Raw genomic sequence first — 27109 nt, 5'->3', positions numbered from 1 at the left:
TTTACAGTTATAATTTTCAATTTGTATATTTATATTCAATAGAAATGCCGCATATGATTGTAAATGTTGTTAATAGAATAAATTTAAACAAAATTACACGTTAATAACACACAAATTGTTGATCCACAGTCTAAACATTTTGTAAAGCTAATTGTCACTTTTATTATTAGTTAATTTGTACATATGTCTGCAAATATCAACTATTTAAGCACCTACCGCCGGAAGTTTAATATTTTTTTCAGTTTCTTTGCCTGCAAATTGAAAGTGCACCAACAAATGTATGAGGACTTAACCCCATGCACTTCGTTGCAAAAATAATTTATAATTTTTCAAAATGTCTGCTTTAGAGCTGCCATACCAGATTTTATGACAAAGTATTTCTATAGATACAGGTGTACGGCTACGATGTCGCTATGTTATAAGCGGTTGCAAAATAATACATTAGAGTTAGTAATAATTATTTTAATAAAGAATTACATTTGTTTTTGTAATTTGCGTTACAATAAAAGTTTTATAACAACTATAGTTAATACTGCCCGACGATACTAATTCCATACATACGGCAATATAACGTACTCGTTTCGAGACTCGTTGAAGTATGACAATTTACTGACAGTTAAACATCACACAGTTTTTGTTTACGTTTGTGCTTGTTGAACTGGTGATATTCTCAATGAGTTTTAATTGAAATTATCAATAAATTCGAACATGTCCAACGATAAACGTACTATTTACGTCGGTGCGTTAGCAGATGAAGTGACTGAGAAACTACTTAATGATGCTTTTATACCTTTTGGCGATATTGCCGATATACAAATGCCGGTTGACTACGAGTCGCAAAAGCATCGTGGATTCGCCTTTATAGAATATGAAATGTCGGAGGATGCCGCTGCAGCGATAGATAATATGGTATATTGCTAGACAAAATCATCTACTTAACATTAATTACATTGATTTTAATTAATAGAATGACTCGGAACTTTGTGGTCGCACGATACGTGTGAATCTCGCCAAGCCAGTGCGCATTAAAGAAGGAAGCTTTAAGCCTGTCTGGGCTGACGATGATTGGTTGCAGAAACATGCCGGCGCGACACTTAAAGATGATGAAGCTGAAAACACAGTTGGCACTAATGACGAGAGCGCCGATACAACTGCTAGCAAGCCTAGTGGACCCGTGGTTATTGAGAAAGCAGAGAAACGTAATCCTCAAGTTTTCTTCGACATACGAATAGGTGGTCATGATGTGGGTCGCATTATAATGTTACTGCGCGCCGACGTAGTGCCGAAGACAGCGGAAAATTTTCGTGCGCTCTGCACGCATGAGCAAGGCTTTGGCTATAAAAGTAGTATTTTTCATCGCGTCATACCAGAATTCGTAAGTAAACCAAATGCATCGAAAAGTATTCAGATTCTCATAGACAAACGCAATTGTAGATGTGCCAAGGTGGTGATTTTACTAATAACAATGGCACTGGAGGAAAGTCTATATATGGCAAGAAATTTGCAGATGAAAATTTCACTCTCAAACACAATGGCTTTGGTACGCTATCAATGGCTAACTCAGGACCCAACACAAATGGCTCACAGTTCTTTATCTGCACCACTAAGTAAGTTTTTTCTGCATTATACTAATATATATGAGTAGCGTTAAAATTGTATGCCTAATTTTTAGAACGGATTGGCTAGACAACAAACACGTGGTTTTCGGACATGTAATTAGCGGAGCAGATGTAGTACGAAAAATGGAACGATGTGGAAGTAAGGCGGGTACCACAACACAAAAAATTGTAATATATTCATGTGGAGAATTGAAATAAACACGAATATTTTCATTTAAAAATGTTTGTTTTTATTTAGTTTATTTAGTATACAAATGTTTAATGGCTGCAAATCCAGAGAGAATACAAAAGCCTGCAATAAAGATAAATATATTAGAAATGTCGAAGATTCATATCGACAAATTGATTTTGAAATAATGAATCAGTTAAGAAGTGGACAGCATGATTTTTAAATAGGGTTCGACTCAGTAGAGGGATCCTGAGTGAGGATAACTCATCATTTAAAACTCAAAATTCAATTACAGAAGTAAATCAAGCTCACCTTTACTTCGGTTACACCTCCAAACTTTTCCGTAATAATCATGATTTATAACATGTTTTAACTGAAATGAAGAAAATATTTGTTAGTACAGAAAATTTTTTCATTTCATTCATAGTATGAAAAAATTAGATCAGTTAAGAAGTGGACAGCATGATTTTTAAATTGGGTTCACTCAGAAGAGGGATCCTGAGTGCGGATAAATCATCAAAATAAAGAAAATACATAAATAGAAGAGATTTATACACACCTTTTCACGTTTACTCAATATGTCAATGAATAGTAATATATAATCCGTATCCTTCAGGAAATCTGTAACAAATAAAAAGAGCTAACAATAGTTTTTGAAAGATATTAATGTACGAAACTGAATATTATTTAATATTTTCAGTTGAAAAAATTTGTTACATGTATATTTCAAATGAACTATACTATTTAAGAGTCATCATATAAATATAAAAAAGTTTCTTAATTTATATATATACTGACCATTTGAATATGCAGCTTCCAATATTGTTTTTACATTTTCACATTGAACTGGTGCTGCAATCTGAAATTAAAGAACATAAATATATTAACTACAACTCTAAAATTGATACAAAATTAATATTAGTTTCGAGTATTTTCAGAATCCTTTTGGTTCATTTTTAAGTTGTAAATCAGCAATTGTTTACTTATGATTAAACTTATCATCATTTGAATTTAAATGTACGACGTCATATATTAAATGCAATTATTTAAATTGTTGAATATTTACCTTTTTGATATTTGGGTCATCTTAAGCAGTATTACCAAGCTTTCTCCCTCAGCTGGCTTTAATTAAAGCAAATCGCAGATGCAAGATTACTCGGTTTCAGCTGCACATTTTACAAGCCGCTGCAATTTTTCCAGCTCTAAAAGAAATAGAAAGTAGTCATTAATAAGGGAAATACACTTCAGATTTCATATTAAGTTATATATTTTGATCATCAGAATCCTTTTGGTTAAATTTTAAGTTGTAAATCAGCAATTATTTACTTATGATTAAACTTATCATCATTAAGTGTCCATATATTTTTATTTCCTTAAATATAATTGTTATCACTCAGAATATTGTTTCTGCAATATTTACCTTTATTAAGATATATCAGGTCATTTTGTTCAGCACAACCCATTTATACTTCACTTAACAGGCTGTAAAATTTAAGGAGAAATATATGAAAAAAATGCATTACGTCACTGAAACTAATTATTAAGTAGAATAACTCAGCTGGCCGTTCTTATCTATCCGCAAAAATGCAAGTGCTTACAAATAAATTGTGAAATTTAAAAGTAAGACACTTTTTCAGGACGAGAACAATCATCAAACTATAAGCATGTTGAACAAAAGCTTAAGCAAAAACTTACGTTTGTTAATTGTATCAGCAATTTCCAATGCCATCCCTTCAAATAACATTCAACTTGTACAAATTATGGTTGCAACATATTTATGCCTACAAGATTTTAGCAATATTTTACTGAAAACTTCCATTTCAATAAAAATTATTCCAATTATTTCGAAACGCCGAACAAGTGAAGTAGATTGCTCCAAGATCAAAATTAAAATGAACGAATTGGCAGGAATTCCAACAGAACAGAACGAATACGACAATGGCGGCTGCATAGTTGCCACTTGACTAAAAGAAAACAGTTGTTGAGAAGTCTCCAAATTGTTGCTGAGCCGGCAAATTAAATATCTTATTTATATATATTGATTAAAAGTTATTTTTATTTATTAATTTAGTTGCCAATATTTAAAATTTTTAGAAATAAAATCAAGCAATTACTGTGTTTTTTAAAAATTTTTATTTGCCCATGTATGTATATGAACAATGTTTCTGGCTTAAAAACAATTTGTCATTTCAATTACTTTCTTTTCAAATTGTCGAAATTAAAATAAAATACATAACAGCAACAATATCAAACATTAGTCAAAATATGTTTTTTTTATAAATTTAATGAAAACGCCTTTTAATCTCGAAATTTAAGTGATTTATTGTGCAAATACATTAAAACGGGAGCAAGAGTAAACAAAGCGCGAGAAAGATGGCAAAGAGGAAACCGAAAAGAAAATCTGCCGGAAAAGGAAATAAAGCAGCAAAAATTGAAAAAGAATACACCATTTTAACAATGGAGGAGCAACAAGCGCGCGATGCGAAGTATGCAATGCGATTGGCAGATTTGCGAACGTGTCTTTCCTTTATTGACGGTAAGTGGGCAGCAAACGCTTCATGGAGTTTTGTACATAAAGTAAGAAGTAATGGTAAGAAGTATTGTGCTTTAATGACTTGGAGTAGCGATTTTGCAAACTCCAAGCAAACTGTTTTGTAGCAGCGGAATAAACTAAATTCCTCTTTCCATTTCTTTCCATTTTTCTTCATTGAACAGAGGCCTTTCTTAAAGTGGAAGAATTAAAACGCGGAGAGGATGTTATAGAGAAAGTTTGTAGCAAATTAATTATATTTGCATACTTGTATATACTCATCAAACGCTTGCTTTTAGTGGAAAAAATATTTGCTTTGCGATGGTCTGCCCAAGCCCTATATACCGCCAGCTGTGCGCTTGTTCTTTGAGAAATTGCAGCATTTCGATCGTTTGAATACGGAGAAAACAATTGATTGGCTCCTGTCGGTTGATGAGCGCAGTGTTTTGTCACAGGATATATATAGCAAAGACATGACGCGCAGGGCATTGGTCAAAGAAATGCGTCCCAATTTCGGAGATGAGTACAAAACTAACATCGATTTACTATTAAAAGTAATTTTTATGTAAATAAGTTGAACACTTGCAAACAAAATTAATTATTCTTGACGACAGGTTGTAAAGAGCATTGAGTATTATGGAGATGATGATGCGAAAACCGCGAAAGCGCCGCTACGCATTTTGCGCGATATATTGAAGGCATGTTGTGATTATTAAAAAACAAAAAAAAAATGTAGTATAATAAAAATATTATTAATTTTGCAGCAAAAAAGAGCGGCTTATGAAGAAATAGAGCACTATTTCGATCATTATGCATATCGTATATTATCATCAGAAGATTCCTATATGGAGTAAGATTGTTGCGTTTAAAAAAAAATTAAAAAAATGTTAGCTAATGTGTTCATCTCAACGCGCAGTTCTGTAGATGCCACCACAGCAGAATATTTTTATGAATGCGAGAACTTTGGTATACACATTTGGACGTTAAAAAATGTGCCTATACTCTTTCAATTTCTAGAGTGAGTATAAACATTTTTTTTACCGTGAGCGGTGTATAATAAGTTTGAGTCGATCTAGCCATGTCCATCTTCCTCTCCGGGTGAATATACGGGACAAGTCCCTCAGTTTTTGAGATATCGATCTGAAATTTTACACATGTTATTTTCTACCGAAGATGTTGCTTATTTGTCGGAATCGCCGGTATCTGACCACTATAACATATAGCTGCCGTACAAATTAATCTTTTAAAATCTAGTTTTTGTTTGAAAAACTTTTTTTAATTGACGGGATATCCTTATGACGTTTGACACGAGCTATTTTCCAAAGAAGTGACATAATCTCCGAATAAATTGTGCAGATCGAACTACGATAGCATAAAGTTGCCATACAAACTGACCGTTGAAGTCACTGGTGACTCTAAAATCACATCAATTCGCTGTGCGAGCGTCACCCAAGCACTAACCAGGCACAGTGCCTGCTTTTCTTTTATAGAGCCAGCTAACAGCCAACTTCCTGTGAGATTACATTATGACTGTTAATTCACATCACATTGCGGTGCAAGCGTCACCTAAGCACTGACCAGGCACGGTGCCTGTTTTTCTTTTATAGAGAAAGCTAACAGCCAACTTCCTGTGAGATTACATTATGACTGTTAAATCACATCACATCGCGGTGCGAGCGTCACCTAAGCACTGGCCAGCCACGGTGCCTGTTTTTTTTTATAGAGCCAACTAACAGCCAGCTTTCTGTGAGATTACATTATGTCTGTTAAATCCCATCACTTCGCGGCGTGAGCGTTACCCAAGCCTGCTTTTCTTATAAAGAGCCAGCTTCCCGCGAGATTACATTATGACTGTTAAATCACATCACTTCACGGCGTGAGCGTCACACAAGCACTGGCCAAGCTCGGTGCCTGCTTTTCTTTTATAAAGCCTGACCAAAAAATCAAAATCAAGATTAAGATATTTATATACCTTTTTTGCTATAATGTGCACATGTGAAGGGTATTACAGCTTACGTGCAGTTGAAGTTAACGTTTTTCTTATTTAATATATTATATTTAATGTTTAGTTTTAATATTTTTCATTTTTCTCTTACACAAACAGCTTACCATGTGTTGAGGCAAATTTACATAAACTTCAAGTTAAGATTATTTTGCCGTATTCCATTCTAAAAGAAAACCTTACCATAAGAGCCATACACTTCTTATTCGATCCATTTAGTGAGAACGCTAAGAGCTTTAAGCAAGACATTAAAGACGTTGTGGAAGACTTGACGGCTGGCATACCGGGTAAGCTAACTATATAAGAAATAAAACATATTGATATAAATTAATTGCTGCTTTAAAATCAAATAATATTTATTTGTTAACATTTTTGTAAAGATTTACACGAATGCTTGGTGCATGAACATTTTCTACAAGTGGATTTGCAGAATCAAGTGCGTACGAAATTGATGGAGAGACGCGCCGACTATGAGAGCAAAGTGCAGTAAGTCCATTCGTATGCAAAAATTTATATTTTTATACTTTAACTATTTGCAGTTAGTTGAAAATATTTTTTTATTGATTCTAAATGTTATTATTGTACGATTTTTCCTAATAGTCTGACATTTTATAAAGCTTTTTCCTTAAGATCATATATTTTTTAACACTAGCGCGCTGAATGAACAGCTGGAAAGTTTAAAGAAAGCCAAGTCCGCCGATGATGACAAAAAGAAGGAGCCAAAACTGATTAAACTGCCAAAGGAGCCGCCTGTAATCACCGAAAATACATTTCCGGATGTCTGGGATGACTTTTTGCAATTGGAAAATGAGCGTTACAACAATTTCATAAATAATATTTATAATCCAGAGTCATTGCAGTTGGAAACCGATGAGGTCATATATACAAATTATAATAATATTATATATAATTATAATATATAATAATATGTATTATAATACAAAAATTTTATTTTCTCATTTGTAGATAAATTTGAAGAAATATACCATACTCGGCGGCATATATCAACTACATTTTGTTAAGAAACCTGTACATTACAATTTCAACGACTTCAATATGACATGGCACGAGAATAACGGTGAATTGCTAGTTATTAAAGACGTTATTGCTGAGGAAGTTCTACCGCCAGTTACTTCACGTATCTCGCTACACTCTAGTTCATCAATTCTGCGCACGTCTGCATTATCTAGGCGTAGCATAGCACGTCTAACGGCGGCCGAGTTGAGTCAACTCTTTTTGACACCACCACAAAATTGTGATAGTCCGAATTTTGTTGTAACAATTGAACTGCCGGAATATTTATGCTTATGGGGTGAGCCATTGGCATGCCATTACGAAGATAATTTAGTAGGCTACGAAACGGAGATATTGTCCAGTGCAAATATACAGAGTACAACGCCATCTATACCAATTGATGAGCAGAATAAGGTGTTGTCTAAGGATCGTGGTAGCACCACGCTTACTTACCCTTCTGTGGACCTTTCATATACGCCCCGACAATCGACATCGAATCTTTCTATGCGCACGAAACGCTCATTTTCGAACATATTCCGTCCATCGATAGCGTCGCTAGTCACTTTTATATCGCAGCAAACGCCGATGCATCAAGCAATTACTTTTCCCACACTTGAGGATTTTGTTTTGGATTTGCCTTTGAGTCTTGTACAAATACGGAATATACAACGTTATTGCTTGCCACGTATTATATCGTCCTTTAAGTTTCCCGTCGAATTGCAAGACGAAGCCAACGAGGAGCAACGTGGCAAGCCGAAGAAAGGCGGTATTCTGCTGCGTAAGCGTCCTTCCGAAGACAGTGAACAGTTGGAAGCAGTTAAGGAATTTCAATATGATGGTCAAAATAATCCTGAGCGCATTTTCCCTAATTTACCACGCCTCGAAAAGATGCACATGGATTATGTAATACATGATAAGGACAGAGATACTTTGACAGCTACAGGTACAAAACATCCAGTTAGTTTCTCCGATTTGGTGCAAACACTGGACAAAATCCGGGCGTCATATCAGAGCAGCTACAAAAAAACACTTCAAGTGGCCGATCGGAAAATGAACGCGATTTTATTTAAGGATCATAAGAAGAAAATGAAAAATATCAAGTCAGAAGAGTCATTTGCTAAAACACCAGTGACATCACAGTCCGTGGCAAGCTTACAAGTGGCAAAGCATAAATTGCTTAAGCGTAAAACACGAACAAGCGATCTGGATATACTAAAGGGTAAAGAACCAAAGGAGCGTGTACGGTTGGAAACTATCGTGAAACCGGAAATTGAGAGGGAGTCGGAAAAAGATATAGAGAAAGAAGACGAGAAGGAAGAAAGGGAAGAGGAAGAGCTATCGAAAGAAGCAGAGGAAATGCTAGAACCTGAAAAGGAAGTTAAACAGAAAGCATTTCAATATTCACACTGGACAACTAAATACATCAATAAGACACAGTATGAAAAAGAGAAGCATAAAATCACCATTTGGACTAATAGATTGGGTGAGTATGTGAAAGAAATTAAAAAACTAGTAAGTAATACTGGAACATTGCTACTTTTCTTATTTTCAAGGCACAATTGGTTTGGCGTACAAGTTATACGAGCACTTTCCCTTTAAAGATTGGAGAGTTGAACCAGACATAGAGAAGTAAACTCACTGGAAATAACAAATAATTATTTTGATAGTCATTATTATTATTTTCATTATTGTTTTTGTATATATTTATTAGTGAAGGCGAAGTAATTTTTACACTGGAGACCCAATATGTTAGATGTGTGATTAATATTTCAGCTGCTGGCTATCGCGGTTATGTAACAGAGCCAACAAAAGGATATGTTCGGCATCGTAAAATCTACATGGACATAAAAGAACCGATAACAGATTTTAAAGAATTAAAAAAGGTTATTGTTAAATAAATAATTTATTATATAAATGTAACTTCCTTCGCCTTTCTTTATAGCACTTCCATGACCGTTTCCTGAATATATTTTCGAATCATGACGCTCGGTTTTATATCGAAAATGGTAATATAATGAACATTACGTACATTAATATGTTGTTGCTACACATGTTTTTTTTATTTCTTTATACAGGTTACTTTTCAGAAAAGCATTTAGCTTGTGAATTACACACCTACTCTTGCATAGCGTTACATTGTTTGATGTTGAAATTTGCACGCTCCGATTGGAATCGTTTGGCAAACCGACGTGATATTGTATTAAACTTCGGACATTGTCGTGATCCACAAGAAAATATGATGCAAGTGCATATAACTCCGGAGAATGCCACCTTTGTGGATATAAAGGAGTTGTGTTCGGATAATTTGGATGTATTTTTATTGGACTACACATTGACTTGGCGCAATATAGATGTGAGTATTAAGTTTTTTTACAACATAATAAAAACATATAGCGAAACTAAGCGAATAAATTCCGTTACAACAAAAACATCAAAACAAGTACTTTTTTACTTGTAATTTCTTTGTACATTGCTTTCTACTGCTACAACAACACATATTGCATATTTCATTAATTGATTTCAAATTCTTTTAGAGTTATTGTGACTTCCATCATCTCATTATGTCCGCATTTCTTTCCGCACTCGACAATCGCTGCAAAGATCCGAAACTCTTGGTAAATGTTAAAAATTTACTTTACGAAATACGTCCACTAAGCTATTCATAAACTAATACCCAGAAATAAAGCGATTATATAAATTTTAATATATTTTAGTTTTTTATTATCTTAACATATTTTTAATTTGTCTCGAAGTATCCAGTAAATCAGAATATATGTATCTTTGATTTTACATAATGCACATAATTTGGTTGAAAGCGCACTGTAAATTTAAGTTGATCGAGAACAAAACTACAATCCCTCTCATTTACAACAAATGTTGTTTTTTGCACAATTAAATGCTTAACTTTACGAATTGCAAATGGAAGTAAATCGAAAAAATTGTTTCTCCAATCTAATTGTGGAATGAGTTTTTGTTTTGTCTGCATACTTTTACAAGACGCAGCAAAAAATAATAAATGACAATCAGCAATTTTATGGAAATTGAATTTAAACGTAGAAAATTAACTTATTTACTAAACTTAAGAGCAAAAGTGTACATTGGAAATTAGTTGCAAACATATAAAGGTGTGTACAAAGCAGCAACCGGCCACTTGGGAAGCACTTGTTGTATGGCCGCCATTAATCTCTTGCTGTTACACTGATGACGTTGACATTTCCATAAGATCCAAAAATGTTGCTACAGGTGTACGCTCGCCGTTTGTTCTTGTTGTCTTTATACACACCCTACTTTTGCTACATAGCTTCTTCTGATTCCTTAAGAACGGTTGTATTTACCCCAAATATGCAGCATGAATACGGAGGCAATAAAAAGCAGAGACATCACCAACACGGGCACGGGTCCACTGCAATATAATGAATTATTTTATTAATAATGTAAAGAAATGCATTTATTTTTGTAATTTACTAATACGTAACGAATGGAATATATATTGCACTGCAATTGTTTTGTATTGAAATAAAACTTCATTAATCTGATATTACAAGAAATTGCAAAAACACTGAATCATTAATAATATAAAACTTTAAAAGCTAACTATTTATATATCACTTTTTAAACTTCAAACTTGATCATTTATACTTAAGAAAAGAGAAAGTACAAATGCACGCTGTGGACAATTGTGACCCCAATTATGCTAAACATAAAATGCCATGTTGGCACGTAAACACTTACACTTTAATGCCGGGCGAGTCATCGGTGTAGAAGCGCCACATACCACCAGTGCCAGCACCAGTGGTGCGACTTCTGGCCGCTGTGGTGCTACTTGTGGTCTTTCGCTGCTTCAGGTTGCTACCACCAGCACCACCACTGCGTGGTGCTGTCATCTTAGTTGGCGAACGTGAACCGCTGCCCACGGATGTTGAACTGGCTGGTGCAGGCTGCAATTATGCAAAATAATATTGATAATTCTATACACTTGAACATTCTCATTAATAATTTACCATTTTGTTATTTAGCTATTGGCAGTTCTATATAAAAACACGTATTTACAACTGGCCAATGGAAATCACAACGAACCAATTGACTGCTTCCTAAAAAATAAAGACTTCGCCGTAAACGTATGACAGTTCGTTGTCGTGGTATTGACGATTTCGTTGTTTTTTCCAATTCGGCTATCCGATCGTTTCCACGTAGACGACGAAAGTTGGCTGCTATGAGAGGTAGCTGTCAAAAGGAAAACGTCAGCATATTTTTTGCTGCATGAAACGTAAGATGTCGCTCGGATACCATTCCGCTTTTATATTTTCGGGGATACGCGTCAGTTGGAAGAGGAAATTCTAAAAAATTATTAAAAAATTGCGTATTTAATGAATGGTTGGTAAAAAATTGTGTAACTATCAATTACTAAAGTGTTGTGTTTTGTGCTTCAACATATTTTTACTGAAATGTAAGTAAAAGAATTTTATTAAGTGAGTTTTACATATTCTTTTTAATAGCGTGCAAAATTAGTGATTCTCCCGGCGGAAATATAATGCAATGGAGGAAATGGAAATTGTGATGTGTGTGATAGGTAAGTTTAGCTAATTTAAAACAAATATTATTGATTTAGAAATATTTGTATGAAATGTGAAAGTGACGCAGAGATATAGTTTCCTGGCTATTACGCATATTCAACCATATTCAACCGATCCTCTTGGTAAATCACAGCAATGCGCATCTACTGCTTTCACACCTCATTGTGATGCCCTGAATAGGTTATAAACGATCGCTCGAAATAAAGTACTTGTATAGAAAACTTTTTTATTTGCCAGGATACCTTCAAGCAATTTGGCACAGATTATCGTCCAAGGCAAGCTTAAATCTCGGAATAAATTCTTTAGATCGGTATATTATAGCTGCCATTGATTCGAACCAAGGTAAAAATATTTTTATACTCTTTTATGCTATAAGAAATGTACCCGTTAAGGTTAAGGCTTCTTTACAACAACAACAAAGCTCCGGTGCAGCTAAATTTAGCGTATATTGTTTAATTTTTATTAAACCATCTTGTCTACAGTCATATTGCAAATGCCGCTGTACCCATCCTTCAACATTAGTTAGAGAACATTTTATTTTTGTCAAAGTAAAGTTTATTTCGTGCATAGAATATATATATATAAGCTACGTTACATAAGTGTTTTAAATATATGGTCTTGTATATTTTTTAAACAATAATTTTCCACATTATTCCGCCTCTTCTCTTCTTCTTATATTTGCCTTTAATTGAAAACACTAAATTAAAGAATGATCATTACAATAATAATATAATATTATAGCGGGTGTATGCATAGGTAGAGTCTAGTGGTGAGTCACAAAAATTCATTTACTATTTAGGAATATCATGTCCTTGTGTTTAAGTTTATGTTATGCGGCTACAAGCTTGCGTTTAAAAGTCTCACATATCATTTGCTCTATACATATAAGTATGTACTTGTGATACTGTTGCAATTAGTATTTGCTTATTTGAAAAAATTGCACATTATTTTATATTAATAACTGGCTAAACTGTGCGCAGCACGCATTTTACAATTGCTACAATTTCTTTATATATGTAAGTATTTAAGTGGTTAAAACTAGCGTAGCAAGACATGATATCCACCGTTATAGTGAAGCAGTAGTCAAATGAGAATTAACTAAACAATTAAATGAGCAAAAATATTTTAGCTGTGTGAATACAAATTGTAACATTCTAATGGTTGTGTATATAGTGTTAAATAATCTCTAAAGATTGACATTTGTTTTCTCAAGTACTTTGCATATAGTATGTATATAGTACATAATATTTTTTATTGGAGTTAACTTGTTTATATGTGTGGAATAATTTTTGTTTTAAGTTAAGAATAAATGTCGTCAAACTACCAGTAAACTAGTAACCCCGTATATTTGTATATACTTAATTTTTCATGCTTTAATTTTGTTGTTTCATCTAAGTGCATTATGAAGAATTCTTGCTTATATATGTTTTTTTTTGTTATTTTTGTTCTACTTTAACTCTTTATAAGTGTGAAATGAGGAATAATTAAGTTGCAGAGAAAATATCTAAGTTTATGTCGAGCTGACACTCGAATGAGCTCCCACTGTTGACGTTGTAATTGCAGTCGTGCCATTTGCGTTAGGTGGTTTGTGTTCTTCCACACCTTTTAGGTTAGCATCGACCTTTTTATCCTTTAATTGTCAATTTTCAGCTGACATAACGCCGATATCCTCATTAATGGACAATAATTGTTGTATGAAATCTTGATCGTTGATGACATCGGCTAAGGATTTACAGAGTTCGGTGAGCTCCTTCTCTTTCATATTTAACTGCGGTGCCAATTTGCACAAATGTTGCTGCACATTATCGGGAATCTGCAAATAAAAAAATGCATACATGTGTGAAATAATGCAACGAGTAACTCATTAGCACAACGGTTATACCTTTCCTGGGTTCTTGAAGACGTTGAACATGAATTTCACTTTTATGCGCTGATCATTTGGTCCATCATAGAAGAGGGTGAAATGTGACTCGTTGCAGTTTGGCACAACCGGTAGGTAAATGCCCGCGAACACACGTCCTTTGGCGTCACGCGACAACAGCGAGCGGAAGTTATACACCAGATTGCGACGCACTGTCACATCGATCGCCGTCACATAGGGCTGTTCGACGTAGATGAGTGATGATTTGAATGATTGCTCATCGCCGCGTGTTTCACGTTCCATCCATTCAACGAACTTCTTGTTTTGCAAACAATAGTTGTAGCAGTAGTCACGTTGCAGACGCGCTTCCTTCGACTGTGTGAACCAACCTGTGCGAAATTGTGAATAGATTTGTTAAAAAATGTGTGTTAATTTAGGCACACTGCTTTTACTTACCTGTATGTGGGTACATTTGGTCAGACATCACGGTAACGGCACGTCCGATGTGATAACCCGGATCCAATATCATAACACCTTCACGTCCGGCAATCGATATTTTCATAGCAACCATAGCGTGTTCCTTTTCGACGTTGGCATGCGGCGAGTTCAAACCACCCACTTCATCGGTGCTTTCAATGTAGTCACTTTGCGACATGACCTGTTCTTCGCACGAAACTAAATACAAATAATGTTGTAGCACTGGAAAGATCTCAATAATGCGTGTCATTATCTCCATAGCCAATGAGACACACATGTGATGGCGCCGGTTTATGGGCAAGTCGTAGAATTGGAAGAACGACTTCAGATCCGAGCGACGTGTACGCTTGAAGGCGCGATAAAAGTCCACAAATAAGTTAACTGTATCGTAATGTGTCTCCTCGAGCATACGATGTAATTTCGTCTCAATAATCGCATTTAGATCTTCATATTCCCAAACCGAATCGAAATGTAGTACGCCTTTGGCGTATTCATCATCACAACCGGCTGCCCAATCGGGCAACGGCAGCGGATGTCCCAGTGGCCAGATTCCATTGATTTGATTGAATGCAGTTAAATTGTAGCTATCCTCATCGGCCCACCATTCTTGTTGGCCGTGCATTTGGTTGCGCCACCATTTGCGATGCTGCTCCTCAAGTAGTTTACGTATGTTCGAGCAGCGTTCCATTGATGCATTCGATGTCACATTATCCACTTTGTCAATGTTTCCAATCGTATCGGAGTCAATTGCAATGGCACCGGCCACAACAGCTTCCACCATGTTGTTCTCAACATTTTTAATTTTGCTGTCAACTGTTGTTGTTGCGGCTGTTGCTGCTGCTGCGGCTGCACCAACTGCATCGTAACCATTTGTAACGCGTCGTCCACCAGTGTCGTTGTCATCATCCACATGGCTTTCATCAACATCATGGTGGTTGTCCGTCGACCACGCCTTGTTGCCGTTGTCCACGTTGCATTGCTGCTGTTGGGCGACAACAATTCGTTGGCCGTTGTTGGTTTGTGGTCTATCTTGAACAGGAACGGTGTTCGTAGTCAATCCAACTCGTACCGTACCCGCCGATGGACCGGCATCGGCGCCGGAGCCAACAACAACAGCTGCTTCAACAGCTGTTGTGCTTGCGGCGGCGGCGCCACATCGCACCAGGCTGGCTTCGGCGAGTCAACTTGGCCATTCGGCGCCCCAACGGCCAACCGTTGGCACGTAGCCACTTTCGCAATCATTTAATGAGGTTTCTAGATTAATTTTGGCTGTTGCGTTATTTGTTAATGGAATAGCGGTAGCTGTAGCGGCAGCGGTTGCTGGAGCGGCGGCGGAGGCGGCTGCAGCACCGTTACACGAAGAAAATAGACTATTCCGGCCCTGCGCGCTTTTGAACAGGAGGTCCGGCTCGTCTCCAAAATACGATGGTTGTTTAGAAAGCTCTGTGTGTAGGCGAAAAAATAATGAAATACAAATTTTTATTATTATTGATAGGTAGGAAATATATAATTTTGAATGTGTAGTATAGTGCAGTATATATATTGCGAATAGTAACCGGAATGTGGTTTGAGTACTTTAACTATTTTGTATCTTTATGTCTAGATAGATAGATAGTTAATAATGAGGTATTACTGTGCCCTAGGGTATATTGTACTCTCTCTTATGTCACATATGGTCACCTAGGTCCAGCATCCTAAATAATTCGAAGAGCCTGCTGGGCGCTACTAAAGTGATGTGACCCTTGTCCACGTAGATGGAACTTAGGACCGTACGCCTGCTTTTGCGAATTGGCGGACAATCAAGAATCAGGATACTGGAGTTTCCAGTCCCATGTCGCAGCATCGGCTGTTTGCGCAAGAGACTATGGTCATGTGCTTCCTAAGCCTGCAGTGCCCTGTTTGGAGCACGACAGGGAGGCGAAATTTGTCACGAGGGAGGTTGATTATTTTCTTAAACCTTGAGAGGTTGTACCCTCCTAGAAGCAGCTTAGCATGGCCTGCTGCCAGTGCTGTTATCTCTCCAGTCTCTCCTCCGTGCCGACACCAGGCAGCTCCTTAAGAGTGTGGGACCCCACCGCGATGCATGGTTCTAGTCCCGTCATCTTGACGCTGCCGCAAAGCGTTTATGTGCACTTATGTAAACTTAGAACAGGAATCCAGTTTATGAATTTTTGCTTTACTTAAGGCTTACGGGAAGGTTATGTGGAAGCTTTCGAAAAGATCTGACAATTTTTGGCAAATTATTGAAATTTTTGGGTTGTTAAGACAAGCCTATGCTACATATATGTATGTTTGCCAGGTTTATTTTCCTCCGATTTGACTGCTGTTTGCAGCCTACAACATTGCATCAGGTGATCATGCTTTGTTGTTGATCTCTTATCATTGTTTGTTTATAGAACTCAATGAAAAAAAATTGCCTAACATATATTTATTTTAGTATAACAACAAGATTTTAGGTGCAAAATAATAAATTAGAATGGCGGATGCCACTCAGACGCAATCTGTTGAGCATGACAACCTACGACCTAACCTAATCCCTAAACAGTGCAGCTATCTTCCTTTCTTGAAGACAAAATGCCGTAGCTGTCATTTTTCATTTCCATTAAGCAAACAATAGTACTTTAATAGCTTTATTACTTCCGTAATGTGACGCGTGAGAGTAGCGAAGAGAAGCAATTTCGCACCCTACCCTAAACAATATCCACATATGTACATACGTATATACATATGTATGTATGTATGTATGTCGCTGAGGCCATACAGTCGAACATCTGGGAAATTTCAATGACCTCAAATATGTAGCTTTGACGCGCACTGAGATTTCTTAATGAAGATGCATATTTAGCTGGCTGGCTGCCGTTCTCCAATGCGTACAATGCTAGAAAAATGCTATAGAATGGGGCATGCCAACTGTCGTTCACTTGGTAAAATGTTTACAATACTTTTGGTTTATTTTTGTATGTAGAGAATCATAAATTTCAATAAAATTCATACAACTTTGTAAAGTCTAGAAAATAATTGCAGTAAATGTGCACTTTGTATTCATATTTCTAGGTAGAATTTGCAAGCAGTTCTAGTTTTCAGTTAAGTTATTAGGGAACATCGAAATCTTTAGAGATTTTTAGGTTACCTTAAATAATTTTTTGCGCTGTAAATTTGCCAGGAAGTTCCTAATATCCAGAAGAAAGCAACAGAGACGCTATAAAGTGTGTAAATGATCGGCTTGAGGAGCTGAGTCGTTTTAGATACCCCTCTCTGTGTTTACGCGAACTAGTCAGTTTTTGATATATCGAGCTGAGATTTTAGGCAGGAGCTTTTCTCCTTAAGAAGCTGCGTTTTTCTCGGAACCGTCAATATCGCTCGAGGTTCAAAATCATATCTTTATATGAAACATTATGTTATTGTCCAAAGCTACCCGTAATTTTCGAACAAGTTGATCCAAATCGTATTACTATAGCATATACATAGCTGTCATACAAACTGATCAATCAAAATCAAATTCTTATATGGGACACTTTTTATTTGAGAAGATATCTTCACGAAATTTTTCATGTCCAAAGCAACTCTAATCGTTCAAATCGGACCACTATATCATATACTACATAGCTGTCATACAAAGTGAACGATCAAAATCAAGTTCTTGTATGAAAAACTTTTTTATTTGAGAAGATATCTTCACGGAATTTGGCATAGATTATTATCCAAGACAACACTACAATCTTCGAACAAATCGTTCAAAAGGGACCACTATATCATATAGCTGTCATACAAAGTGAACGATCAAAATCAAGTTCTCGTATGGAAAACTTTTTATTTAACAAGATATCTCTTCCAAATTTGGGGTGTATTATTGTTTAGTGCAACCATACAATCTTCGAAAAAATTTTTCAAATCGCATCACTATATCATATAGCTGTCATACAAAGTGAACGTTCAAAATCAAGCAAACTTTTTTATTTGACAATAAATATTAATGTCTGCGCCCACGCGTACAAAGATCCAATAATCAGAATTCCAATAATCAATGGTTTCTTTTTTAACGCACTGAAAACTGTTAGAAATAGATATTTGCAGCGGGTTTTCAATTTACGTCAGCTCTAAAAGCATTACAATGCGGGCCAACACATGCATACATGTGTACATATGTGTACATATTTATGTATATTTTAGCGCCACTAACAAACGTCATTAATACATACATACATATGTATTTCCTACTTGTTTTTCCTGAATTTCTCGCGAATGTGTGCTAAAAGCTTTGTGAATCACTTGCTAAATATGATTTCTGTAAAAAAAAACTACTGTAATTAAATTAGAGAAAATACACGCTGATTCATGAGCGCTGGAGAAGCAAAGAGAAAACACAACTTACATACATAAGTATGTACGGTTTGTAGATTTATAAATAAAATAGTCAGTAATTAATGTTTGCTTAATAAATATACGCAAGCACACAAACACTTACACGCATATATATGTACATCAATACATATACATATGTTTGTATGTATAAAAGCAAGTAAACTTTGTACCCAAATATTTCTTTATAAAAACCCCTACATATCAAACTGCAGACCTTTAAAGCACTCAGCCACACACGCATGCTTACTTTATCAAGCATATACTTGTGCATGTGAACGCCAGATGGAGGTCACGTGAAATTGAAATTCGTAATTTGTTCTACTAAACATTCGTGTATAAGTCTAAGCAAATATTTTCTAATACATAATACAATCTGTCGCTACTCAAATGTCTTCATTTCGGTTTCTCTTGCACGCATCTGTTTCGCTGTGACCATCGCGAGTGATTGAACAAATTGATTGACATACATACATACATATGAAAGCAATATACGAACGCACACAGAGAAGCATATATAGTATGTAAGTATGTATACATATTTACATACAAAAAATAAAAGTTGAATAAGCGTAGGTGCCAATAAATAAAAGCTTTTTCATTTGATACTCGCTCAACGCGCCTGGTAACGCATTTTTCACAGCAATAATATTTATAGTAATTGCAAATAGTTCTACTGTTTGCATAGCTACAACTGCATACTCGTACATACTCATACATACATATGTATGCATATGTATGTACATACGTATGTATATATATAGATATTGAGTATCCAAGCAAAATTACTATTTAACCGCTAGTAGAAATATTGGCGAGCAGCGAGTAAAAAGAAATTTTAGTGCAAATACATACAAACACACACATGTACGTATGAGTTTGTGGTAACTATAAAAATAAAACTGCCTCGTAAATACCTTTATAGACCCCTATGAAAATAAATACATACATATGTTTGTACATGTTGTGACTGTTTGTATCTCGTTTGCCACGTATTATGGTCTTTAAAGCAAATATTAAAAATTTCTATTTTAAATGCTGTTTTCACTATTTTTATGTTTCACTAAATGCGATGGAAAACTATAGAAGAATTCAATTTTCGGAAAAAACATTATTTTCCCATAAATTTAGTTCTTTGTGTGCCTTCTTGCTAACAGTTTTTCCCAGTTAATATTTATACCCTAAACAGTGCTTATTATGTTTGCCATGAAGTTTCTAAGATACAGAAGGAAAAGTCGAAAATCCTTCAGAGTACATATGTATATATATATGTATATGTATACTCATATGTTGATATATTTGTAGCCAAATGATTTGCGTGACTATGTGAGTAGCTTATTCTTTTACGTGCCTGTCAATCTGTATATACCCGAATCAGTCCTGTAGTTTTTGAGAAATTGGTTCGAAATTTTGCACACGTTCTTATCAGTCCAAGAATCTACAAAATTTCTTAGAAAAGCATATACCAAACTACTATAGCATATAGCTGTCATACAAACTGACCGATTAAAACAAGCCTTTATATAGAAAACTTTGTTATTGGACAAGATATCTTCACTAAAGTTGGCACAGACTCTTCACCATAGAAACTCCACAATTTCCGAACAAATCGTTTATATCGGACTATTATAGCATATAGCTGCCATACAAACTGACCGATTAAAGTCAAGTCCTTATATGGAAAACTTTTTTATTTGAAAAGATATCTACACAAAATTTGGCACAGACTATTAGCCAAGATATCGCTATAATATCTCTGAAAATTGTTCAGATCGGAGCACTATAGCATATAGCTGCCATACAAACTGTTCGATTAAAATCAAGACTAAGTTCCTTTTATACCCTTTAGTGCCATAAAAATGCACCTCTGAAGGGTGTTATGGCTTTGTTAGAGCCGTAGTTAACATTTTTCTTTATTTTACTTTAATTTTGCGTCGCTGCAAAAATATTTACTTGCTTTCAGCAATTTAAAACAGCTGGTTTGCCTGTTTGATGGCCATTTAATTAAAATCAATTATTTATTTGTCAGAAATGTAATGGCTGCAAAGGCATTTAATTGATCAAATATTTCGTTTGGACATTTGCCGGCAGTAAAATAATGAAGCTGGGGGAATTTATAACGGTTTCGTGTACATTTACTGAAATAAATATCTATATGAGAGGTCTTACTTCGAAGTGGTGAAAGGATACGAAATGTCAGAAATCGAAACGGAAAGCAATTATGCCGCTGCGTTCATTTTCAAAATGGTGGCTTATTACCACCGAGAACTTTGCTCGCATCCATATAGTCTGTATGACGTAATATTAGCGTGAGCAGGACTAGCTTAGCATGCTTTTCGGTGTTAGTGATATTGCGTGGCATTATAGTCTACATTTTTGCGTTTCCTAAATTAAAGAATGTTTAATAATATTTATATATTTTAAATCAGAGAATGTTTAATAATTTCTAGGAAAAATTACAACAATAACGTATTTATGATTTTTACAACAAAATGTTGAAAAATTAGAGATTTCTACTACTTACTGACTTAAGAAAAAGGAAATATTTAGACATGAGAGTTTTCGATTGAAAGTTATTGAGCATTTTACATTATTAAGTAAAATAAGCTACAAAAATAAATAATTTTGTATTTTCCATAGGACTGTTAGTTTTACTGGAAATCGAGGAAATCCATTTTTTACACGTAAAAAATCAACAACTCCTTCCACTTCCAACCTCAGATCGAAAAATAAATTATTTTTTATTTTCTTTCTTTTCCAGTGGGTTTCATGCTATTATTATTTTTGGGCTCATAAATTATCAACCCTGATATATAAATGAAAGCTTATTGACTTCAGAGGAAAAAGAACATTCTCTTAGACTGTTTTGACCACATGCATATGTATGTATGTTATTGAAGCTATAACTTTGGAAAGAAATTTAAAAATTTGTATGTGTAATAAATACTCAAACCACAAACCACAATATATAATTAAATATACTTTTTTATAATATATTTATGTTTTATACTATATACATATATGTATGTAGTACATGACTGAAGTTCACTTAGCAGACTTGAAGATAATCTTTTTAAATCCAAATGAATACGTTTGAATGAATATCGGATTAAAAACTATTAATGTTTTCAAAAAATTCAATATTTTTTCAATATTTTAATACTAAAATTTCTAAATCTAAATATAACACCTCAGAATTTTTTTTATGTTTTATTAAATGAGTTTGAAACTATATTTTTTTTTAACATTAACTTCTCAAAAAATTATAATAATTTTATGTATCTTCTAACTCCGTATTTAAATTGTTAGTATTTTTAGTTTCATATATTTTTTAGTATTTTTTATTCTTTTTTAATATTTTTTTTACTTTTTTTACTATTTTTATTTATACTAATTATTCTCAAAAAAATTAATTTCTCAAGAATTTATTTTTATGTCTCTTCTAACTTCGTGTTTAAAATTTTTATTTAATATTATTTGAGTATTTTTTTTTTGTACTTTTTTATGATTTTTTAATTGGTCTTAAAATAATAATAATAATATACTATATGTATTTATAAACTTAAATTTCTCAAAAAATTATTTTAATATTGTCTCTTCAAATTCCGGGCTTATCGTGTTGGTATTTTTATTTTAATATATTTTTAAGTAATTCTTTTTTACTATTTTTACTTTTACTAATTAAATATTTTCAAAAAATTAATTCTCAGAAAATTTTTGTATTTTTATATCTCTTCGAACTCCTGGGTTTTCTCTATTAGTATTTTGATTTTAATATATTCTTTAGTATACTTTTTTACTATTTTTTTTAATACAAGGGTTTAACACAATATTTTTTTTAACAATAATTTCTCAAAAAAATATTTTATTGTTTTGTCGATTCGAATTACCGACAGTTAGTATTTTTAATTTTAATATATTTTTAGTATTTTTTTACTAATTTTATATTTTACTAAATTGGCTTGAAACTATAATTTGTTTTTAAAAATTAATTTCTCAATATTTTTTTATCATTTTTTGTCTTTTCAAACTCCTGGACTTTCTCTACTAGTTTTTATTATATATAAATATTTTTTAGTAATTTTTTTACTATTTTTATGTTTCACTAAATGGAGTTAAAACTATTTTTTTTTTAAATTATTAATTTCCAAATACTATATTTTTATGTTCCTTCGAACTTTAAATTTTTCTCTGTTAGTAATTTTATTTTAAATTAAAACATTTTTTTTTCTAATTAAATTAAATTAACTAGCGTCTGTTTTAACGAAATTCAATCATGTATTATATATAATATATACAAACATACATACATACATATAACTTAAGTAACACTAAACTCCGCTTGACACCAATTCACTTACCCATACAACGGCCAAAGCCCGGATAAATTAAATTCTTTGTTTCTTCAGATTGTTGTTTGAGTGCACCACCGTTAATACGCAACAATTCTATATTGTTTATTATGTTTTGCACAGAAAACGTGATTAAATTAAACGTAAAAGTGTTTTTTGTTTTGTACTTTGCAACGCGCTAAACGCACGTTTCGCAACACACGATCGTCTGTAACTGCTCGCTAACGACTGATCGACGCTGCAAACGTTTGGCTGGCTATATATAAGAGCGCGAGAGTACGCTTTAGTAGTCTACAAGATTGATTTGCCTGGAAGTCTCTGGCTTCACTTAAGACTTAAGTGCTGTCGACACCTATTTGGTTCCAATGAGTCACTTGTTTGTTTACTATGTCAAACTTGTTTTTGTTGTGCGCTGTGTTTTTGTAGTAAATACTTAATTGCACGTGATTTTTTGCTAAAACTGCTTTGCAACCGCACTTGCGTATAGGTTTTGTGTTACACTCACTTTTTTTCCTCTCCAATTATGGCTCAACACGAAGTATAAATGAGCGAAACGCAGTTAAAAAAAAAAAACAAGGAAAAACGAGAAACGCAAAACGAAACTGATAGATAATATTTTCGAAAACGAAACGGAAACGAAAAACAACACCCTTTATGTGTGGCGTTGTTCTAATTGCTGTTGTTGTTGTTGTTTTAACACGCACTGCTATACGAATTGGTTGCCTGCTTTTTGCCTGTTTAAATCAGGTCAGAGTTTGTGTGTATTGGCGAATTAATCGACATTGGAAAACGGTTTCTTTGCACCGTTCAGCACAGAAAATTCTAACGATCCAAATTACTTGGCGATTTGGAACGGTTTAACGCTGGTAGCTGTCGCTGCTGTTGTTTGTTTTTTTGTGTGGCTCTCTGGGCGCTGTTCTCCTTTTGTTTGTAGCTCAATGCACTGTGATCCTTGTTCGCTCGGTAGTTATCCGCACAAAAGTCAAAAGACGACTGAATTGTTGGCAATTTGCTATGCACATTAAATGACGATCAGAATACGTACGATCTGTGGCTACGAGCTGTGCCAGCGCATATATATAGAGCCGATGATCGGCGGCGAGTGGCGAATGCCAGCTATCAGACTAGGTCTATCTGTCTGAATGTGTGTATGTCTGTATATCTGTTTGCGCTAATGTACAACTAATGCCGCGCTTTGTTTGTGTGCTGCTTTGATTATTAGTAAAATATTTTTACTTTATTTTGTATTATTTTTATTTTGATTTTTTTTTAGTTTTTTTCTTATTTCTTATTTCTCTTTTATATTTAATTTTTATTTTTGTTGTTGTTATGTTTATTGTTATTTTTTGCTTTGTCGCTGTCACAGTCACACGTATACATACATATGTATATGTATGTACGTGTATTAGTTGTGTGGCACGATAACAAAAGTTTGCTTTTCGATATTTGTTGTATTTGTTGTTGTCTATGCTGTTGCTTGTGTTTTGGCTTTGAAGGTCTACGCCGCTGACGTCTCTACAGCCCAATTTATGGCTTTATTGTGCCACTACGCTAGTTTGTAACGTCGATTTACGACAGTTATACAGCTGTCAGTGCTGACAGCGGGGTTAGGAGACAATTTACGCGGCGTGTAGTGCCTGCTGCACAGGTAATTTAATCACAATAAATATTTCGCCGCTCTAAATGCATACACATTCATACATACAAATGTACACACACATACATATATGTTATTGTATTTGTAAACCTTTATTGCGTCGTAAACAGCTGACTGACGGCTTAGCTGCTTGACTGCTTGTCTATGGTCTGCTGATAGGCGCAGCGTGGCTCGGAGTCGCAATATCCGACAATTGCTTAGTTTGCACTCCAAACGGCTTGCACTTTCCGGCAGCTGACGTAGTGCTGTGCGAAAATAAAAATCGTTTCGTTTACTGCTTGTTTTATTGTTTTGGAATTTTTTTGTTTACTTAATTTTTGTACGTAAGCGCCTCGTAACTCTTTTTTACTGTTTTTTGGCTATTGTTCACTTTTTTATTAACGTTTTTAATGTTTATTACCTGTTTTCACTATTTACTTGCCGTTTTTATCTTTAGAATTCGTTAGGCATGTTTGTGTTGACAGGCGATTTCTTTTTCGAGTTATCCACTTTCGCGCTGTTTGGCGAATTTTCCGCGAGTTGTGAAATACTTACTTTTTGTTTATGTTTCAAGTATTTCGAAATTCGTTGCTGATTTTTATTTAGTTAATACACAATTTTTTGTAATTATTATTGTTGTTGTTTATACACAAATTTTTGTTGTTGTTAATTGGTTTTCTTAGTAATATTAATTTTTTGTTTTTCAAAATTCAAAGTGTTGAAAAATATTTTACTTCATAAAATTAAATTTGCGAATTCTCGTACTTTTTACACGTCGACAAATTGTCCGTCCCAACGTCACTGCCGCGCACTGTAAAAAAAGATAAAAATATATTTTGAAAAATATGCATATTTTTTTGATTTCAAAATATCTTTAGTTTGTCAATATTTGAATATTTCATATGTGTAAGTATGTAATTGTATCCAGGTCAATTATGGGCTCATTATAGTGGAGGCCGATTACAAACATCTAAAAAAAAATTGTAGAAAAACGTTTTCATCAAAGGGTTACCCTTCATACATAATTTTATATTTCCCAAACTTAGGGGCGTTTCTTATAAAAGTATTGCGAGACTCGGGAAAGTAGCAAATATTTTTGCTGAAAATCATCGAATATAGTAGGTTAGGTTGGTCTAAAAGTTCCATCCTAAACGAGATCTCACTTGCACAGCTTAGAACACCGGACCGTTGTGACTTTTATACTGTAACCTCGTATATATGGTATTAAGTTGGACTAGTCTAAGAGGTCGATCCCAACCATGATCTCACTTGGACAGCTTAAGGGGTTACATGGGTTTACGGGTTTCAAAAAAATTCGATTTGTTTATTTTCGTAATAAATTCTACACCTCTAGAATATTGTCCTAAATTTTTAAGTTGATCCGAATAATAGTTTCGGAGGTACAGTCTTGAGAACTTGTACGCTAGCTAGACAAATTGCGCCGTCTTTAAACGCGTTTTTCTCGAAATTGTGTTTTTGAAGTCGGTTGGCAAGATTTCTGGAGAACTACTCAACCGATCTTCATGAAATTTTATAAAGGTTTTTGAATTACAATTCTTAAAAACTTGGACTTTTTTTCGACTAAAATTATTTGAAAATAAAAATGTTGCGAAATTATAATTTTTTCGAAAAAATATCTGCTAAAAATCCAATTTTCAGTTTTTTTCCCTCGTCCAAGTTCTAAGTTAAGGTTTTAACTAAAATACATATTTTTTCACTTTAGATGATTCTTTAAAGAGTTATTTCCGAGGGGTCACCGAAAACGTCGTCGCAATGACCGAATTTAAAATATTTTTTTCCAAAAATTTCAGAATTTATTTTTTAATAGTACCTATATATTTGCAACAATAAAAAATTCTAATAAATTTCTTCATTCTTTATATAAGAAAAAAATTATTGAAAAACGCTGTTTTTTACCAGAGGAAACCCATGTAGTCCCTTAATGTCAGTTTCGGTTATGTCTTCTTACCGCAAGGATCCCTATTAAACAGTGTCAAGTAAGAACTCTTACCTTTGCAGCAATATGTCCGTATGTTCCGTAGAAATTTTTTTTTTACTTTCTATCAAAATCAATAAAATTCACTTAAATGACAAAAATCAAAATTTCAAGCCCCCACATTAAATTGAAAACAATTTTATTAAACTTGCTATTTAATTTATCTTAAATATGCCAATTATGTACCTAAGTATATGTACATAGGTATAATGTTTGTTTAAATTAAGTGCGCAATTCCCTATCTGTGAGGGCTCATTTCCGTTAGCACTTCTAGACAAATATACAACTACCGCGTGGCCGATAGAAATTAGAAGAGCAATAGCAAACAATGGCGGTTCGAGATAACAGTGAACTTATGTAAAGCAATATTTGAGTGTCTCTTTTTAATCTAAAAAATACTTTATTCCTTAGCAAGTAATGAAAAGAGTGATCCATTTCGTGGTTCCCTGCTTTTTTAAAGAAAAAACACAGAAACTGCAAATATATTGTGTTTATTATCATTCGAGCGAACATTCTTTGG

General features: G+C 34.1%; 4 protein-coding genes, 1 long non-coding RNA gene and 2 other non-coding genes across 7 annotated transcripts; 2 read left to right on the top strand and 5 right to left on the bottom strand.

Moving 5' to 3' along the window:
- The first annotated feature begins 633 nt into the window (after window positions 1-633).
- Window positions 634-1840, top strand: LOC120772285 (peptidyl-prolyl cis-trans isomerase E). Its single transcript, XM_040100795.1, has 4 exons — window positions 634-909; window positions 968-1375; window positions 1435-1607; window positions 1673-1840. The coding sequence occupies exons 1-4, from the start codon at window positions 709-711 to the stop codon at window positions 1815-1817; spliced, it is 927 nt and encodes a 308-aa protein (XP_039956729.1). The 5' UTR covers window positions 634-708; the 3' UTR covers window positions 1818-1840.
- On the bottom strand, window positions 1827-3716 carry LOC120772286. The gene is made up of 7 exons (XR_005705051.1): window positions 3484-3716; window positions 3209-3270; window positions 2855-2990; window positions 2587-2647; window positions 2348-2409; window positions 2101-2161; window positions 1827-1911 (listed from the first exon to the last, which is right to left on the bottom strand). It is a non-coding gene; the product is annotated as an uncharacterized LOC120772286 (long non-coding RNA).
- On the bottom strand, window positions 2716-2799 carry LOC120773154. The gene has a single exon (XR_005705135.1). It is a non-coding gene; the product is annotated as a small nucleolar RNA Me28S-Cm3227 (small nucleolar RNA).
- On the bottom strand, window positions 3060-3142 carry LOC120773155. Its single transcript, XR_005705136.1, has one exon. It is a non-coding gene; the product is annotated as a small nucleolar RNA Me28S-Cm3227 (small nucleolar RNA).
- Window positions 3717-4035: 319 nt separating the features above from the next.
- On the top strand, window positions 4036-10034 carry LOC120772925. The gene is made up of 15 exons (XM_040101825.1): window positions 4036-4324; window positions 4504-4556; window positions 4618-4872; window positions 4933-5016; window positions 5083-5168; window positions 5235-5336; window positions 6423-6607; window positions 6701-6806; window positions 6973-7195; window positions 7287-8817; window positions 8888-8963; window positions 9046-9217; window positions 9277-9340; window positions 9410-9687; window positions 9869-10034. The coding sequence occupies exons 1-15, from the start codon at window positions 4162-4164 to the stop codon at window positions 9998-10000; spliced, it is 3510 nt and encodes a 1169-aa protein (XP_039957759.1). The 5' UTR covers window positions 4036-4161; the 3' UTR covers window positions 10001-10034.
- Window positions 10035-10239: 205 nt separating this feature from the next.
- On the bottom strand, window positions 10240-11499 carry LOC120772924 (protein transport protein Sec61 subunit beta). The gene is made up of 3 exons (XM_040101824.1): window positions 11336-11499; window positions 11067-11272; window positions 10240-10737 (listed from the first exon to the last, which is right to left on the bottom strand). The coding sequence occupies exons 1-3, from the start codon at window positions 11336-11338 to the stop codon at window positions 10650-10652; spliced, it is 297 nt and encodes a 98-aa protein (XP_039957758.1). The 5' UTR covers window positions 11339-11499; the 3' UTR covers window positions 10240-10649.
- Window positions 11500-12440: 941 nt separating this feature from the next.
- On the bottom strand, window positions 12441-24234 carry LOC120772923. Its single transcript, XM_040101822.1, has 4 exons — window positions 22967-24234; window positions 14226-15689; window positions 13791-14158; window positions 12441-13721 (listed from the first exon to the last, which is right to left on the bottom strand). The coding sequence occupies exons 2-4, from the start codon at window positions 15025-15027 to the stop codon at window positions 13548-13550; spliced, it is 1344 nt and encodes a 447-aa protein (XP_039957756.1). The 5' UTR covers window positions 15028-15689; window positions 22967-24234; the 3' UTR covers window positions 12441-13547.
- Between the last annotated feature and the right edge of the window lie 2875 nt (window positions 24235-27109).

Source organism: Bactrocera tryoni, chromosome 3, assembly GCF_016617805.1.
Source record: "Bactrocera tryoni isolate S06 chromosome 3, CSIRO_BtryS06_freeze2, whole genome shotgun sequence".
Taxonomy (NCBI): Eukaryota; Metazoa; Arthropoda; class Insecta; order Diptera; family Tephritidae; genus Bactrocera; species Bactrocera tryoni.
Note: the sequence above shows the minus strand (reverse complement) of the source record. Positions and strands in the feature narration are given on the sequence as shown.

Bases quoted from the DNA above. Each gene is read 5' to 3' on its own strand.
- LOC120772285 (XM_040100795.1), top strand. From the start codon at position 709: ATGTCCAACGATAAACGTACTATTTACGTCGGTGCGTTAGCAGATGAA. The intron at 910-967 runs GTATATTGCTAG...TTTAATTAATAG, and splicing joins CTGCAGCGATAGATAATATG to AATGACTCGGAACTTTGTGG. The intron at 1,608-1,672 runs GTAAGTTTTTTC...CCTAATTTTTAG, and splicing joins TTCTTTATCTGCACCACTAA to AACGGATTGGCTAGACAACA.
- LOC120772924 (XM_040101824.1), bottom strand. The intron at 10,738-11,066 runs GTAAGTGTTTAC...ATTATATTGCAG, and splicing joins GACTCGCCCGGCATTAAAGT to TGGACCCGTGCCCGTGTTGG.
- LOC120772925 (XM_040101825.1), top strand. From the start codon at position 4,162: ATGGCAAAGAGGAAACCGAAAAGAAAATCTGCCGGAAAAGGAAATAAA. The intron at 5,169-5,234 runs GTAAGATTGTTG...CTCAACGCGCAG, and splicing joins TCAGAAGATTCCTATATGGA to TTCTGTAGATGCCACCACAG. The intron at 8,964-9,045 runs GTAAACTCACTG...TATATTTATTAG, and splicing joins GTTGAACCAGACATAGAGAA to TGAAGGCGAAGTAATTTTTA.
- LOC120772923 (XM_040101822.1), bottom strand. From the start codon at position 15,027: ATGGTGGAAGCTGTTGTGGCCGGTGCCATTGCAATTGACTCCGATACG. The intron at 14,159-14,225 runs GTAAGTAAAAGC...AATTTCGCACAG, and splicing joins CCAAATGTACCCACATACAG to GTTGGTTCACACAGTCGAAG. The intron at 13,722-13,790 runs GTATAACCGTTG...TTTTATTTGCAG, and splicing joins TCTTCAAGAACCCAGGAAAG to ATTCCCGATAATGTGCAGCA.